The following is a 16,487-nucleotide window of genomic DNA, read 5'->3' on the forward strand; positions in this document are numbered from 1 at the left end:
AGAGCAGGGGAAGGGGAAGCGCGACTGGAGGCCTACTGCGCAGGCGTAACGCTCAGCGCCGCATTGCGATTGGTCCGCACGGGGAGAAGCTGTGCGCGTGCGCCTAGCTGTCCGAACACTTGGAAAGACCGCAGGCTGAGTTGCTTGCAAGTTTCTGCGGGTTGATGGTAACGCGTTCCGCTAAGCGAGCTCAAAAGCTGTCCAAGGAGGGACCGGTGGGGCCGCTTTGCCTGGCGGTTGTGGCCGGTGCTGCCGCTCTGTCGATGGCGGGAACCTGTAACGACACCTCACAAAGCGTGGCCCCAGCACCGCAGTTTGTTCTTCTGTTTTAGGACACTATTTACTAGGTACTAAGCTTTCCGGGTTCTCTGGCTGTAGTCCACTTCCAGTATTTCCGTAGGTCCAGCCGGAGCATCTGGCTTCCCAGATTCGGAGTGGACTTCCGTCTTTACAAATTGCTGGCGCTTTCCCACCCAGCCCCTGTTTGCAGGACTAGTAGTCATTCCGCGCTCTCTTTCCCAAATCGCTTTTATATTGTGCAGTTCTGTGTCCTAGATGCTGTACGAGGGCTGCGGACAGTCTCCTGCTATTATGGCTTCCGTGCTTGAGAGCAGGATGCTGGCAAAAAGAGTTCGTGCTTCACAGACTTTCTGTGAGAGTATTCCTAAGCAGGATTTTAAGAGTTGTGGGAGGAGTACGGTGAGGGGCTGAGTGTAACTAGGTGTTTTGACTCTACCAAATGTAAGCTAAATTGGAAATAAATTATTGGCTGTATGCAAAACATAACATATGCCTATTTCAAAGTTTTGAGTTACATGTTCATTTAACAGGTATTTATTGAGCACTTGCCACTTGGACTGTGCTATTAAAGGAGCTCTGGGGGATATGAAAAGTATAGGAAGTGGTCACTGTCTAGTTGGGGAGATGACATATTACTGGTCATTTAAATAATAAATAATATCTGATGTAATGCAAGAGAAAATATGGGATGGAATAGCTAAGGAAGGACTTCATGTAAGAAGTGTTACTTGAGCTGTGTCTTGAAGGATGAGTAGTAAAATTCAAATAGTGGAGGAGAAGGAATGATATTTCAGATGGTGAATACTTTGGGACCAAAGGTAATATTTTCAGTGGTTAAGCACCATTGACTTTGCATCTGGTCTGCCCCAGGTTGAATCCTGGCTCTGCCACTTGGGCAAGTCACTTAACTTGTGCCTCACTTTCCTCTTTTACCAATCTCATAGGGTTGTTATGAAGGTTAAATGACCTAATATTTGTAAAGTATCTTAGAGGAAGCACCATGCTGCTTGTAGGTATAAAACAAAACCCAGCACGTTTTCAGGGGACAATGGTAGAGAGTACATACTAGGAAGTAAGTAAGGACGGGTGAATATGGTGGGGCCAGATTTGAACAAGCAAAAGGGTTTGGCCCTAATATTGTAGGCGATGAAGATATTATCTTTAGTGGAATAGGGATAAAGAATGAAATTACAAAGTTGTTTTAGGAAGTTTAACCCAGGAAGCAGTATTTATTGGGTGAACATGATCCAGGGTTCCCTTACTCATTAAGAATAGGTTAGGGCTTCCCTGGTGGCGCAGTGGTTGAGAGTCCGCCTGCCGATGCAGGGGACACGGGTTCGTGCCCTGGTCCGGGAAGATCCCACATGCCATGGAGCGGCTGGGCCCGTGAGCCATGGCCGCTGAGCCTGCGTGTCTGGAGCCTGTGCTCCGCAACGGGAGAGGCCACGGCAGTGAGAGGCCCGCGTACCGCAAAAAAAAAAAAAAAGAATAGGTTAGTGTTCAGAAGTGCAGGTAGTAGTTGCCTTTTTAAAAAAAAACATTTTTTTATTTATTTTTATTTTTGGCTGCATTGGGTCTTCATTGTTGCGCGTGGGCTTTCTCTGGTTGCGGCTAGCAGGGGCTACTCTTTGTTGCAGTGTGCGGGCTTCTCATTGTGGTGGCCTCTCTTGTTGCAGAGCATGGGCTCTAGGTGTGCGGGCTTCAGTAGTTGTGGCACGTGGGCTCAGTAATTGTGGCTTGCAGGCTGTAGAGCGCAGGCTCAGTAGTTGTGGCACACGGGCTTAGTTGCTTTGCGGCATGTGGGATCTTCCTGGACCAGGGCTCAAACCTGTGTCCCTTGCATTGGCAGGTGGATTCTTAACCAATGCGCCACCAGGGAGGTCCCAGTAGTTGCCTTTTAAGCTAGGACTCTTTGGGGGGATAAATATTGAAAATATCAATTCCACAATAAGGTAAAAAATGATTTCTACATATTTCATATTTTAAAGGTCTTGAAGACATTGAAATTTATTGCTATTTCTAAAAGCCAATAATAAACATGGATTGATTAAATACAAAGTTAATCATATCTGTTGGTGAAAGAAGCTTTGGAAAACACTATCAAAATCATGACGATCAGATACCTATGAAAACAACTGGGTGTATTTGAAAGACAGTCATTTAATGATGCACAATTAACATACAAAAAAGACATTGTACAGCACATTTATTTTTGCAATAGGTACAATGAAGTTTTCTTGTCCTCTTAATAAAAAATTATATTTTATCATTTTGGGTGGCAAAAGCAACTTACACATATTGAATAACTCCAAAAATATAAGTGAAATTTCCCCCAAATCTCACTCCACAGAGTATTTTATTAGGGCATGGGGCCCATTTTGATATACCACATTTCCAGAAATCAGTGTTTCTACCTTACAAATATAATGTGAACTCTCAGACTCAGTGACAAGTTTTTGCTGGGAGCATATGTCTAAATAATCTTATGTGGATGTAATATCTTTTTATATCTCCCAGAAAGTTAGCATTAATTATGGCTATGAATTAGCAAAGCTTCTTTTCACTCTTTTTTTTTTTTTTTTTTGGCTTTATTGGGTCTTCGTTGCTGCACACGGGCTTTCTCTAGTTGCAGCGAGCAGGGGCTATTCTTCATTGCTGTGCGTGGGCTTCTCATTGCGGTGGCTTCTCTTGTTGTGGAGCACGGGCTCTAGGCGCGCGGGCTTCAGTAGTTGTACCACGCGGGCTCAGTAGTTGTGGCTTGCGGGCTCTAGAGCACAGGCTCGGTAGTTGTGGCGCACAGGCTTAGTTGCTCTGCGGCATGTGGGATCTTCCCGGCCTAGGGCTCGAACCTGTGTCCCCTGCATTGGCAGGCGGATTCTTAACCACTGCACCACCAGGGAAGCCCTTCTTTTCACTCTTACCTACTGGATATGCCTAATTAATAGCTACCTTTTTTAAAAAATAGCTACTCTTCTCTAGATAATGATCACCAGGAGCATTAGCTTCCAATTCAGAGGAGAATGATTTGGCAAACTATTATCTAGACATCAACCAATCAGAAACAAAATACTGTACAATGAGGATTACTATTCACACTGGACAATGATAATTGGTATTCATAATGATGACCTTCGATTAGCCAACTAAGATTAAATCCTTCTCGAGTTTTAATACTGAATCGTATAATCTAGGGTTTTAGAAATGGGTGACCCACATATATGCTAAAAGAGTTAGCTGTATATATATCTGCTAACTCAGCTTAAAAAGCTTCCTAACTAGAAGACCCCATTTTCCCAGCCATTTTGAGTAACTTGGACTTGGCTGAGCAGTCACATTCCGATTTGCTTACAGATCTATCACCGATGCACTGAATTGTTTTCCTCATAGTGGGAATGGATTTCGTCATACTTGTCTCTTCTGCAGCTCAGCCTCACACACAAATAAGATGGTAACTCACGTGTGCTGCTGGAATCCCTGACCTTGATGGCGTTAGCAAATAACGCATACGTCGGTGCTATTGGTATGTGTCAATATTACCTTAACTTATGAAATATGTGGGAGGAGGGATAAAGTCTTAAAAGCAAACATAAACGGGCACATTTTATTATATGTAAATTGTACCTCAGCAGAGTTGATTTCAAACAGATTCTGAACCTGCAAATCACTTTCGGCAGAGGGAATACTGGTCTTGACCAAGATGTGTGATGCTTATTAAGCCTTGGGAAGCTGCCCCCAACACTGTAAGAAAGTTCTGTTCATTTATCATCTTCCAAGCATAACCTAGGCTTCTGGCAAATTAGACCCAACCACTTTGTTCTACATTCAGTTGCAGAGGGGTGAACGCTCCTAGGGGTTTATAATTCCTTTTGAAACTCCACCATTCTGGAAGGATTTATGATTATATGGAGGGCTCAGGAATGCAACACACTGTGAGGTTTATGCTATGTCCCACGATCCCTCCACCTGGACCTGTAATGGTTAGCCCCGGAAACAAAGTCCCCTTTTGCTGAAGCTGCCACCACCAGCTTCCCCCTTCTTCTACCCCATGTTCGGCCCTCTCCCGTGGCGGGCCTTCCCCATTGGCTAGACAAACACAACCGACTGCAGCAGCCAATGGGAGCCACTCTCCTGAACATTCAGAGGATGGGTGCTCGTGGTGTGATAAGGGAAGGTTGGCGCCTGGCACGCGCCCCCCTACATCTGACAAGTCTGTGACAGAAACACTAACTCCCCCTACACACGGACACCCGTGCCCCTGCCTACCTCTCGCAGCTGCGCGGTCCCCCATAACCCACAGCGTGTCTTGGCAGCGCCCTCCCCGGCTCCTTGGGGCGCGCGAGCGCACCTGCTTTCTCAATAAGACAGAGCATCGCTTTATCCTAAGGCTTGGGAGGGGGCTGCGGAGGCGCGGCGCAGCTGCCGGCCGCTTGGTGAAGGAGGTATCTCCGCCCCACCCCCCACCCCCGCCGAGTAGTGTCGCTCCGAGGCCGAGGTGCTCCAGAGATGCCTGAGGGTGCAGCTCTCTTTGTCCTCCCCAGCTGTGCCCGCTGACCTCGTGCGCTCCGAGAAAGTGGGGGTGGGAAGCCCGAAACCTATAAACCTATAAAATAAATGGGGGCAAGGAGAAAGGAAGACCATCCTGGGGTGGTGTGTGCGGCTCTCCCCACCCACCCTTTCCTCCCTAGGCTTCCTCCCTCCGGTGTGTCCCTGGAGTCCAGGCAGGGGAGGGTCTAGGCAAAGGTGCGGTGGCGGCCGCAGCGGCCTGGGGAGCGCGGTAGGATCGCACGCCCGAGCGTCCCGTCCCAGCGCACAGGCGCAAGGAGAACGCTTGCCCACTCTCCTCCATCTCTCCTCCCCTCCCTGGCTTTTGTGTCGCTGTCTCAGAGCTGCTAGGAGGGTGCGCTGGAGGAGGGGGGGCCTGGGGTGAGAGGCACCCCCTTCACGCGCGCGCGCGCACACGTTGCTGGCGCACGCACACACGCGCGGATACAGACACGCACACACACACACACACATATACACACGCACAAAGCTCGCTCGCCTCGAGCGCACTAACGTGGCCGTTTTCTTTGTGTGTAGCCCTCGAGGGGGGTTGGGGCCCGGGTCCGGTCCGGGGGAGATGGCGCAGCCCATCCTGGGCCATGGGAACTTGCAGCCCGCCTCGGCCGCTGGCCTGGCGTCCCTGGAGCTGGACTCGTCGCTGGACCAGTACGTGCAGATTCGCATCTTCAAAATCATCGTGATTGGGGACTCCAATGTGGGCAAGACCTGCCTGACCTTCCGCTTCTGCGGGGGGACCTTCCCGGACAAGACTGAAGCCACCATCGGCGTGGACTTCAGGGAGAAGACCGTGGAAATCGAGGGCGAGAAGATCAAGGTGATCCAGACGGTCAGGTCCGGGAAGGGAGGGATCTGGGAGGGGGCCTTGCCAGAGGCGTTGCTCTAGTGGTTGTAAATGTCCAGCGCGTGGCTGTGTCGCCGCTTGCTGAGCCCAAGACCCTCGGCACGTCCTTATCCCCTTCGCCTCTCTCAGTGGCCCAGTACCCACCTCACCCGTTTTCTGAGGGCAGGCGGGAGTGGCTGCATTCATGCCCTTTGCCCCTGCCTGACAGCTCCCACTAGGAAAAGCCTGTTTGATCCTATCCTTGACCCTGAGCCGGGAGCAGCGGCACCTGTGGGCAGAGGGCGGTATGAGGGATCTCCGTCCTGGTCTGTGGGATGGATCCCAAAGCGCTTTACACATCTTGAGGTCCCTTCTACCTCGTGGATGCCAGTAGGTTGCAAAAACCTGCTTTGGCTAAGCCCCCAGGCCTTGCTGGGGTGGGGGGAGATGGAACCCCATAGAGAATGAAAGCTGCTTTATTTTAAATTACAAGTTATAATTAAGTTTAAGGCTGATTTGGAATAGGAGTGGTGTGGGGTGCTTCTGGCACAAAGCCATGAGCCCTTTTAAAGAAATTGAGACAGGGTTACCTGCCAACACTTCATAATAGATTAAACTAGTTCTTTTGGAAAGTACCCCTTAAATGATATCTTCTTTATTTGTCTGGGTACCTAATGCCCATTACTCATTCTGTGGGTATTGTCTTCAGCAGGCCTTTGTAAAAATGCAGAGCAACTTATCTGAGGGCTAAGGGAAGTGTCTTGGTGCCCCCCTCTCTTTAGTTTGTCAAGTAGGCTAAGTACAGATATTCTTGTCTGACCATTTGTGCTCACTTTTGGTTCAGAAAAGGTAGAAACTCGATAGGACAGTAATATTTCAATGTGCCGAGGATGGAGGGAGGGAGGACATGGCAAGGGCAGCTTCATGTGTCAGAGGAGCAGAGGGGGCAGGGTTATGGGCAGGAAAGCCACCTCAGAAGGCACTGGGTACTAAAGACCAACTTCTTTAGACCCACAGCTGGCCTTTTCTTAATTCTTTTTGTCTTTTAATTAATTAATTTTTGGCTGAGTTGAGGCTTCGTTGCTGCGTGCGGGATTTCTCTAGTTGTGGCGAGCGGGGGCTACTCTTCCTTCAGTGCACAGGCTTCTCGTTGTGGTGGCCTCTCTTGTTGTGGAGCACCAGCTCTAGGTGCGTGGGCTTCAGTAGTTGTGGCACGTGGGCTCAGTAGTTGTGGCTCGCGGCCTCTAGAGCACAGGCTCAGCAGTTGTGGCGCATTTGGCTTAGTTGCTCTGCAGCACGTGGGATCCTCCCAGACCAGGGCTCGAACTCATGTACCCTGCATTGGCAGGCGAACTCTTAACCACTGTGCCACCAGGGAAGTCCCACAGCTGGCCTTTTCTTGAGCCTATGGTCGGACACTGTCGGGTGAAGGCAACCCTCCCTCCTGCTGGGTAAACAGCCCCAGTGACCACAGGGCCTCTCTTCTGAGTGATGTGGAGAGAAGGACTGAGTAACTGAGGAGAATGATGAAATGCTCTAAACTGTACAAGGTTCCTGACTCCTTCATTATTAAAATGAATGTGTTTTAAAATGGCTTCAGAGACCAGGCCAAGGCACTAGATGTCAGGAAGATGGGCAGCTCAGTATTGGTAAGGGAGGCTCTTGAAAACAACTGAGACCCGGATCAGGAAGACAGGGCACTGTTTGGAAATAATGATCTTTTTTGCCCCTCGCATTTTGGAGGGAATTGCTACATTTGCTTTTAAAAGTCAAAGTAGGTCTCTGTCTCCATCCTTTCCTAGGGCTCTTATGTCAATATCTGCTTGGCTAGGACTTCTTTAATGTAACATTGTAAGACTCTGGCATTTCTAAAACATGCCTTTTAAAATCCCAACTAGAAATGTACTTATGGATGTGCTCTTAAACCCTCAAAACCTTTTGAATTTAATGCTATCGCTTGTTTAAAATCGTGTCACATTGAGCCAACGAGTCCTCTGGATTTAAGAGAGGGGGAAATAAGTCCCCTTGAAATTTAGATGGAGGAAAAGGAAGCGTTTGGGAGTCTAGGGAAGGAGAACAGGGGGAGAGGAGAGGAGGAAGCCAGAAAGTGGGAGGTGAAAACGAGTGGAAGAGGGTCACTACCCAATGGCCTTGGGGAAATTTTGCACAGATTCCTCCCCTTCTAACACCCAGTACTTGATCAAACTGGATTTTACAGTCTCTGCCAAAGATTCCGGACTTTTTCCCAGAGGGCAGAGCCTGTGACAATGTGACTCACTAGAAGCAGAGCCCAGCACAGCACCACGTGCAGATAAGTGCTTAACACAGGCTTTTTTGGGAAGATGATATTTTCAAGAGGGCAAAACCTTGTGACACTGCTCGTGGAGGAGCCCTCTGAGTGCAGATTCTGAAGGAGCTCAGGGTGGGGTGTGGGAGCAGCGGGATGGGGACCCTGCCTCTGGCAAAGCTGCTGCAAGCTCAGGGCCCAAGCCAGCAGGCGAGACCAGCATGTCCTTGGGGAGATGGCAGAGAATGGCAGCTAGCAAATGAGCTCCATAGGAGATGATTTTGCCCCATACTCCGGCTGGCCTGAAGTTTCTCAAGGAACAGGTACCAAAATCACACTAGGAGGTGACTACCTTTGGGGAAGAGAGAAAAGTCCCCAGGCTGAGGTGGCCCTAGACCACAGCCAGCAAGAGAAGGCTGTCAGGCTCTAAAATGCCAGTGCTCACAGGAGAGTGGCAGAGAGGTCTCAGCAAGCTCTTCTCTCAGTTCAAGAGTAGGGTGTGGCCTCTCCGGGGCTGCCCCCCTGTGTCCCAGGGTAGCACATACTGTCAACCCCTGCAGGGGGACGACTAATTTAGCGTATTTGGGGCTACTGTCTTAATTACCAGGGCCATCCCTAGGGCCTTGAAGCCCCATTTGGTGTCTCCAATCAATGTGTCCCCCATGCCCTCACAAGATTTATAATCCAGTATTTCCTGGTTCACAAGAACATCAAGAAAAGCCTACAATAATCATAATAACAACAACAAGTTCTATTTATTGAAGAAACAAAGAGCACAGGCTAGGCGCTTCCCATGCACTATCTTATTTGGTCTTCTCAGCAACCCTATGAAATTAGGACTATTATTACCATTCTTGTTTTAGAGATAAGGAGACCAAAGTTAGAGAGATTAAATAATTTGCCCCAAGGCACGTGGATCTGAGCTTCAGTCTTTGACTCTTGAGCCCAAGCACTTTGCCATCTCACTATCCTGCCTTCCCCGTGACAGGGCCAGGATTTCAACCTAGATTCCGAGCTCATGCTCTTTCCTACTGCTCTCTCCTCTAGCGGGGCAGTATCTGGCTGGGGGGCATTGTGTTCAGGGGGAGGTGGCATGCCGGGCAACCAGCCTTATGGTCTCTTCTAGGCCAGGGGTCCAGGGTTTCAGCCCCAGAACCCAGGAGCCTTCAAGATGTCACCTTTGGCTGCACCCCAGACGTCGAGCCGAGTACCTGGGTTTTACTTTTTGCACCTTGACTGTCTCACCTTGGGTATGAGAATCAGAGGATGTTCAGAGATGGAAGAGACCTTAGGGCATCTCTAATCCGACTTCCTTGTCTTACAGAGAGGAAACTGAGGCTCAGAGAGGGAACGTGTTTGCTTAAGATCACCCAGGGCCCGGCCTACAACTCAGGTCTCCTAATTCCCTTTTTGCTGCTCTTTCCACACACCATGCTGCCTGGCTTAGAAGAGCATGTAAATCCCCACTCTGGGCCAGCCCCATCGTCCATCCAACCCACAAAGTTACCTGTGACAGGGACACGGTGAGACATCATATGGGAAAGCTGACAGTCCTCCCTGACATCAGCCTAGGAAGGATGGAGGCCTCCCCCAATCCCCAAAGGCAGGGTGGAGCTTCCCTTAATGACCATTAAGTGTCTGTCACCTTACAGGTTTAGCTAAATCATATTGCACCTGTCTCAGTCTAAAAGCATTGGAAAATGCCGACTGGGGCGTGTGTTTGTGGGTGGGCAGGTAGTAGAGGGGAGGCTTAGTTCTAATTTTTGAGCCATTCCTTGTAAATTTTCATGCAAGCACCCCCTGCTATCCAGTTGGGTTCCTCCTATAGCCTGGGCAACCCTCTGCCCCAGCACTCCAGAACAGGCACGCTCGCTGCAGGACGGCCGAGGCTGTGGGCAGGTGCTGTTCAGGATCGTGGATTTCTCTTCCTCCACTGATCACTTGGAAAAACACCTTCGTGTGCTACATTACCGAGTGGCTGAGCTAAGCGTTCCCTCGGAAGCTGCCCGCAGTCAGAATGACGTCATGTCTTCCTTAGGGCTTCTGAGCTTCCATCTTCTGCCAGTTAGCTGAATGGTTAATTATCCAGCAGTTTTGTCGTTTCTCTGTCTCCCTTGCTGCCTCTCTTGCTGTGGGTGAGTTTCTCTTTGTTGTCATCCTTTGCCATTCTCTGTGTCAGCCTGGTGTGTGAACGTGGTGTATCTTAGACGCAGATGGGGCAGCCAGCTAGCTGAAGAAAGATTTATCTTAAACTTTTCCCATCATCCACTCGGGCATCCTCCAAAGGTTACAGATGTATTTTCTCTCTCTTTCCACTTCTACCCCCCCTCTACCAGCCTCCAACAAAAGGACATTCATGCCTCATCTGTAGAAAGACGCCAGATATGTTCCCTAGGGATAAGAAATACCCATGTCAGCTAAGAGCACGTGCAGGGGTGAGGAACTTGCCGAAGCTTGCTCAGGCAGCGGTAGCCCCAGGAAAATGGTTTACAAGGCTAGATTTATCTTTGGCAGCTCCCCACCCTGTGCCCCTTGACTCTCCAGAGTCCCTGTCACTTTGGGCCTGCCCCCAGCCACCCATGGCTTGTTGCTGGCCTTCCTCTCTCTTCCCCCTCCCCACTGACTGCGTTTGCCTTGGCTCGATCTCATCCTCAAGAAGCCAAGCTTGGACTTCCCTGGCGGGCCAGTGGTTGAGACTCCGCGCTTCCAATGCAGGGGACACAGGTTCAATCCCTGGTCGGGGCAGTAGGATCCCATATGCTGTGTGGCGCAGCCAAGAAAAGAAGCCAAGCTTTCTGCGCTTTCCAGGACGAGAACCAACGGATCCAAGGAGCAGTGCTACCAGGACACGGCTCATGGGCCCTCTGAGACAATGGCAACAGCTAATATTTGCAGAGCACTTTATATTGTGCAAAAGCTCTTCCTCGCATGTTATTTCATTTGGCTGGTCATTGACTCAGCTAGAAAGCTGAGGGGCTAGAACCCGGCTTTCCCAATTCCACATCTACTGCTGCGTTTCCAACAGCGCCAGCCCAATTAGCTGTCTGGCCAGACCTGATGGTGGCAGTCTCAGGCCAGGGGCGAAGGGGGAGTGTATTAGGCACTGTGTCCTGTACTTACAAGGAATGCTAATCCTCACAGCATCCCTACCAGATTGCTGTGTTTATCCTTAGTTTCCAGAGGAGGACACTGAAGATAAAGTAACTTGACTGAGGACACCTAACTAGTGGGACATGATTGGGTTGAGATTTGCACCCTAGTTGGTTTGACTCCACTATACCCCACTGGCCCTTGGAGAGAAAAGAGGATCCTGGGGGCATGTGTGTGGCTAAGGGGCAGGCGTCAGGTGCAGTGCCCACAGGAAGGGAGGACTGGGTGAGGGAGTGCCAGCTGCCAAAGGGAGAGGAGATGCTTTCATTGTCCGACAGAGGCCAGGGGCTTATGAGGATGCTGAGAAGGACAGGGACACTAAACCCAGAAACAAAATGAAGTCAGTCATGTTCCAGCGAGCCTGACTGCCGTGCTGTCCCTTTTTGATGGCTCTTGAGGCCACAGCATTGGCTCTTCTGATTCTCTGCTGTGAGCAGCCTGCTTCCTGGCTCCCCTCTCACCACAGACAGGGGTGCAAAGAACTTGGGGTGGGGTTTCTAAAGAACTGGAATGAGAGCAGTAGTTGAAATTCCGAGCCTCTGAATAAAAGCTCCAAGGCTCCCCAGGCACTGGAAAGGCAAAGGAGGTCTCCAGCAGAGAGGGCCCTCCCTGCAGTTCTGGCAGCTGGGGTGGCGTGCACAATTCTGAAGCCATAGAAAAGCCAAACAGCCAAACTACTCAGCCCCAAACACCTCATACACTCCCACCCACGTTCCTGCTAGTGGCAGGTATTTTTAGAGCCCTGAGCTCATGGTGTTAAAGCATCTGCCGCATGCCTGAGGGCTGGTAGGCATTCAGCCTTACTCAGAGGCAAGAGTTACGACTAGACTACCGGAGGGTGGGGGTGGGAGCCAAGTGGTAATGATATTCTCGCAGTATACCTGCCCTCTTCCCACTGACCTCCATTCCTTTCCTGGCCTGCTCTCCTCTTTCTTCCTGCTCAGAGCACCAGAGAGGTGGAAGAAATGAAAATCTCTTCTGTCTCTGCTTGCCGAAGCAAATCAGCCTTTGAGGACTTATGTTTTTCTGGGTAACCAAAGTCGAATGTTGTCTCCGAAATCACCTTGGCAGATACCTAGGATGCCAGACAGTAGTTTTGCTGGCTCAGGCCAATACTGCTTTTTGATCACAACGACGATATTGATGACAAGCATGATGACGAGTGATCTGATGCAGAAAAAGACTGCTTACAGTCTAGCTGGAGGGATGCCAAGAACACTGATGAAACGACTAGAGAACAAATAAATATATTCTAAATGGTGTGGTGCAGACTCAAAGTGCGATAGGAATGCCTAAGGAAAGAGAATTGAAGAAAAGTTGGAGAAGGTTTTAGGAAGAAGGTGCAGTGTGAGCCGAGCCTGGAAGAATGGGTGAGATTTGGATAGAGCAATGAGGGGGCAACCACTTCTGCAGGGGAAGCTGGACTAGCAGGACCAAAGGGACAGAGGAGAGAATGAAGCAGGTGCAGCTGAGTAGTTGGAAACCAGGTTGGGTGGGGTCCGATTATGGCAGACAAATGTTTCCATTTTGATGCCACATGCAGTAGAGGGCTATCGGAATTGGCTGAAGCGGAGAATAACGTGCTGATACAAGCAGGGATTTAGGAAGGCTAGTTTGAAAGCAGTATGCAAGAGGCACTGGAGTGGAGACATCTAGAGTCCAAAAGACTTTGCTGTAATCCGGGAGTGAGGAGAGGAGAGTCTGACCAAGAGACATGGAAATCTAAATAGGAGAAGGAGATGAATTCGAATGTCGTGCCAAAGGAACATGGCGGCCATCTCCATTGAGGAGATGAAGGGAAGCCTGGACAATGAAAACTGATGTTCACAATGATGAGTCTGGGGCCCTGTAAGATCTTCATTCGGCAAAGAGATTCAATTATATTTACTAGATTATACTTACTGACTGCTAACTCCAAATAAAGGCTATACTTCGCTTTAAGAACCATAGTAGTCAATTAGTGACCATAATCGCATTTTCTTTCATAACTGAGAATTGTATAAGGCCTTGGGGCCGTCGTTCTCAGCATGATTTCTCTTGTCCAAGACTTTGGATGTATAACAGGAAATAGATTGGGCTGAATGTGTTTAGACTCCAGAGTATCCCCTGGGAGTTGTATCTTTACATATGTTATTCATTATCCCAAAAGCTGAGATGCAGAAGAAAAATCCAGTGAGCTAAATTACCTTTTACATAACAAAGAAGTGAACTTAAAATCAACTGAGCCACATGGTGAGATTTTTTTTTTTTTTTTTTTTTTTTTTTTTTTGGTACGCGGGCCTCTCACTGCTGTGGCCTCTCCCGTTGCGGAGCACAGGCTCCGGACGCGCAGGCTCAGCGGCCATGGCTCACGGGCCCAGCCGCTCCGCGGCATGTGGGATCCTCCCGGACCGGGGCACGAACCCATGTCCCCTGCATCGGCAGGCGGACTCTCAATCACTGCGCCACCAGGGAAGCCCCATGGTGAGATTTTAACACTAACTTTGTTTGCTTTAAAAAGTCATGAAAAAAAAAAACCAAACCAAACCAAACAAAAAAGTGATGTATGCATGAAGTAGAAAATTTGGAAAATACAAAAAAAAAAAGAAGAAAGTAAATATCACCTAAGTTCCACTGTTCATAAATAACCATTAATGTCCTCGCATATACACTTCCAGTCTTTCCTATGCATTTGTCTATGTTTAATTTTTTAAAAAAAAATTGGGACCATAGCATATGAAAAATTTTGTTTCCTACTTTTTTCACTTACTTATATTTTATGAGCATTTTCTACACCATTTATTCTATGAAGAGGTTATTTTAATGGCTGCATAATAGCCCATTGTATAGATATATATTGGGTTGGCCAAAAAGTTCATTCAGGTTTTTCATAACATCGTATGGAAAACCCCAAACGAAATTTTTTGCCAACCCAATACATACATTTTAGCTGCTCCTCTCCTAGGAGGTTGTTTCCTGTTTTTTTTGCGGTATCCGGGGCTCTCATTGTTGTGGCCTCTCCCATTGCGGAACACAGGCTCCGGATGCGCAGGCTCAGCGGCCATGGCTCACGGGCCCAGCCGCTCCACGGCATGTGGGATCTTCCCGGACCGGGGCACGAACCCGTGTCCCCTGCACCGGCAGGTGGACTCTCAACCACTGCGCCACCAGGGAAGTCCTGTTTTTTTTTTTTTAAGTGATTAAGATCTTTGCGCAGAATTTTGACCACATATCTCTTTCTTTTCTTTTTTTGCTCCCCCCCCCCGTTTTATTGAGATATAATTGACGCACATCACTGTATAAGGTTAAGGTGTGCAGCATAATGGTTTGAGTTACCTATATTGTGAAATAATTACCACAGTAAGTTTAGTGAGCACGCATCATATCATACAGATACAATAAAAAGAAAAAGCAAAAAAAAGAAAAAGTTTTTCCTTGTGATGAGAATTCTTACGATTTATTCTCTTAACAACTTTCATATATATTATACAGCAGTGGTAACTATGGTCATCATGCTGTATATTATATCCCAAGTACTTATTTACGTTATCTGCTATTTCTTTTGTATAGATTTCTGGAAGTGGGATTCTAGGCTCTAAGAGTTTTGTACATTTTTAAGGTTTTTGACAATATTGCCACATTGCCCTCCAGGAAAGTTGACCAATTTACATTCCAGTTTTTCAACTAAAAACCTTAAGAAAGACTTAATAAACCCTGAAAGAAACTTCCCTCTATATGTTGATAAGTCCATTCTGCCAATTTGTCAAAGAACCACTTCCTGTGTCAGGGCTTGTCACCTCATTTTTATAATGTCACAGAACCATGTTTTCTCCTATCTGTTCATGTTTCGCTTTCTGACTCCAAATACGGGTCTTTGTATCTTCCAGGTTCAGGTGTGGGACACCGCCGGTCAGGAACGCTTCCGAAAAAGCATGGTCGAGCATTACTACCGCAATGTGCATGCCGTGGTCTTTGTCTATGACGTCACCAAGATGACATCCTTCACCAACCTCAAAATGTGGATCCAAGAATGCAATGGGCATGCCGTGCCTCCACTAGTCCCGAAAGTGCTTGTGGGCAACAAGTGTGACTTGAGGGAACAGATCCAGGTGCCCTCCAACTTAGCCCTGAAATTTGCCGATGCCCATAACATGCTCTTATTTGAGACATCGGCCAAGGACCCCAAAGAGAGCCAGAACGTGGAGTCAATTTTCATGTGCCTGGCTTGCCGATTGAAGGCTCAGAAATCCCTGCTCTATCGTGATGCTGAGAGGCAGCAGGGGAAGGTGCAGAAACTGGAGTTCCCACAGGAAGCTAACAGTAAAACTTCCTGTCCCTGTTGAAACCAAATGGTGTAAATACAAGAGCAATTATCACTGGAGGTTTTTTTCTTTCCCTTTTTTCCGTGCCTGTGTAACACTGACACCTGCTTGTTTCCATACAAATTGATATTAAAATAAAATTTGTATAGATTATCATATGCCTTCATGTCTTGCTTTCCTCCAAGAAGACATTTCTGATTGTGATGAGTAGAAGAGGCAGCTCGCCCTGCTAGAGAGGCACACTCCCTACCAGCCTTCTACGCTGCCTGAAATGCTCATCCTTTGAGTCACTTCTTCAGGACTAATTCATTCTCTCACATGATGTCATCAGTGGGCAGAAACACCTGGAGGGGGTGGAATACAGGACAGATATGTGGTTCTAGAGAGCCAGTGCAGGCAGAGGGATAGAGAAGTTTTGAAAGGAGACATTGACTCATCATTATTTCCTAGGGTCCTTGGATGTCGAGAGTAGGCTGCTCTCTTCTTATTTCCCAAAATTTAAACATAAAAATATAGGTTGCCCAACAGGCCCAGTTCCTTCCAATGCTGTTAGCTCCTGCTTCCCCATTTTTCACCAAGCAGCCCTTGATACCAGAAGTATTTCTTTCCCCCTGCCCTTTCTTGAAGAGGGCAGGGTTCAAGCTAACATAGGTGTATGATGCCCCCAGATCTTTGTTGGAAGAAATGTAACAGGAGGATTCATCCCCTACGTTCCAAGACCCTCTGATTTAGTTGTGAGAACAATGTACACACTGAAACTACTTGGGAACAAAAATTAGACAAGAATATTACCAAGTGCAAGACTGTGCTATGGAAATTGAGAGCATCATATACTCAACATCAGGGAGGAGTCACCAAAAACGTCATTGAACTTATTTTGGTTGTTGAATAAAGTGTAATATTTGGATTGGTAAAGAGGAGGGGAGTGGGCAAAAGTAGGGAGGCAGGAATGACCCTGGGGCTTGAGCAAGAGCACAGCTAGGAGTCTGGCCCACTGACAGCTGAGCAGCCCACACCTCAGGCAGGACAGTTTATTGCTTTCTGAGCCAGTGGGAACTTCTGGTGG

At 48.3% G+C, this 16,487-nt stretch overlaps 1 protein-coding gene across 4 annotated transcripts; it reads left to right on the plus strand.

Moving 5' to 3' along the window:
- The first annotated feature begins 3,806 nt into the window (after positions 1 to 3,806).
- On the plus strand, positions 3,807 to 15,574 carry RAB33A (RAB33A, member RAS oncogene family). Of its 4 annotated transcripts, none has more exons than XM_060292364.1 (3): positions 3,807 to 3,820; positions 5,380 to 5,689; positions 14,987 to 15,574. In XM_060292364.1, the coding sequence occupies exons 2-3, from the start codon at positions 5,420 to 5,422 to the stop codon at positions 15,440 to 15,442; spliced, it is 726 nt and encodes a 241-aa protein (XP_060148347.1). In that variant the 5' UTR covers positions 3,807 to 3,820; positions 5,380 to 5,419; the 3' UTR covers positions 15,443 to 15,574. The 4 variants fall into 4 exon arrangements, with proteins under 4 accessions (XP_060148347.1, XP_060148346.1, XP_060148345.1 ...); XM_060292363.1 differs by lacking the exon at positions 3,807 to 3,820 and adding an exon at positions 4,612 to 4,739; XM_060292362.1 differs by lacking the exon at positions 3,807 to 3,820 and having other exon boundaries at positions 4,967 to 5,689.
- The last annotated feature ends 913 nt before the right edge of the window (positions 15,575 to 16,487 follow it).

The sequence above is a fragment of the Globicephala melas genome, chromosome X (assembly GCF_963455315.2).
Source record: "Globicephala melas chromosome X, mGloMel1.2, whole genome shotgun sequence".
Classification (NCBI taxonomy): Eukaryota; Metazoa; Chordata; class Mammalia; order Artiodactyla; family Delphinidae; genus Globicephala; species Globicephala melas.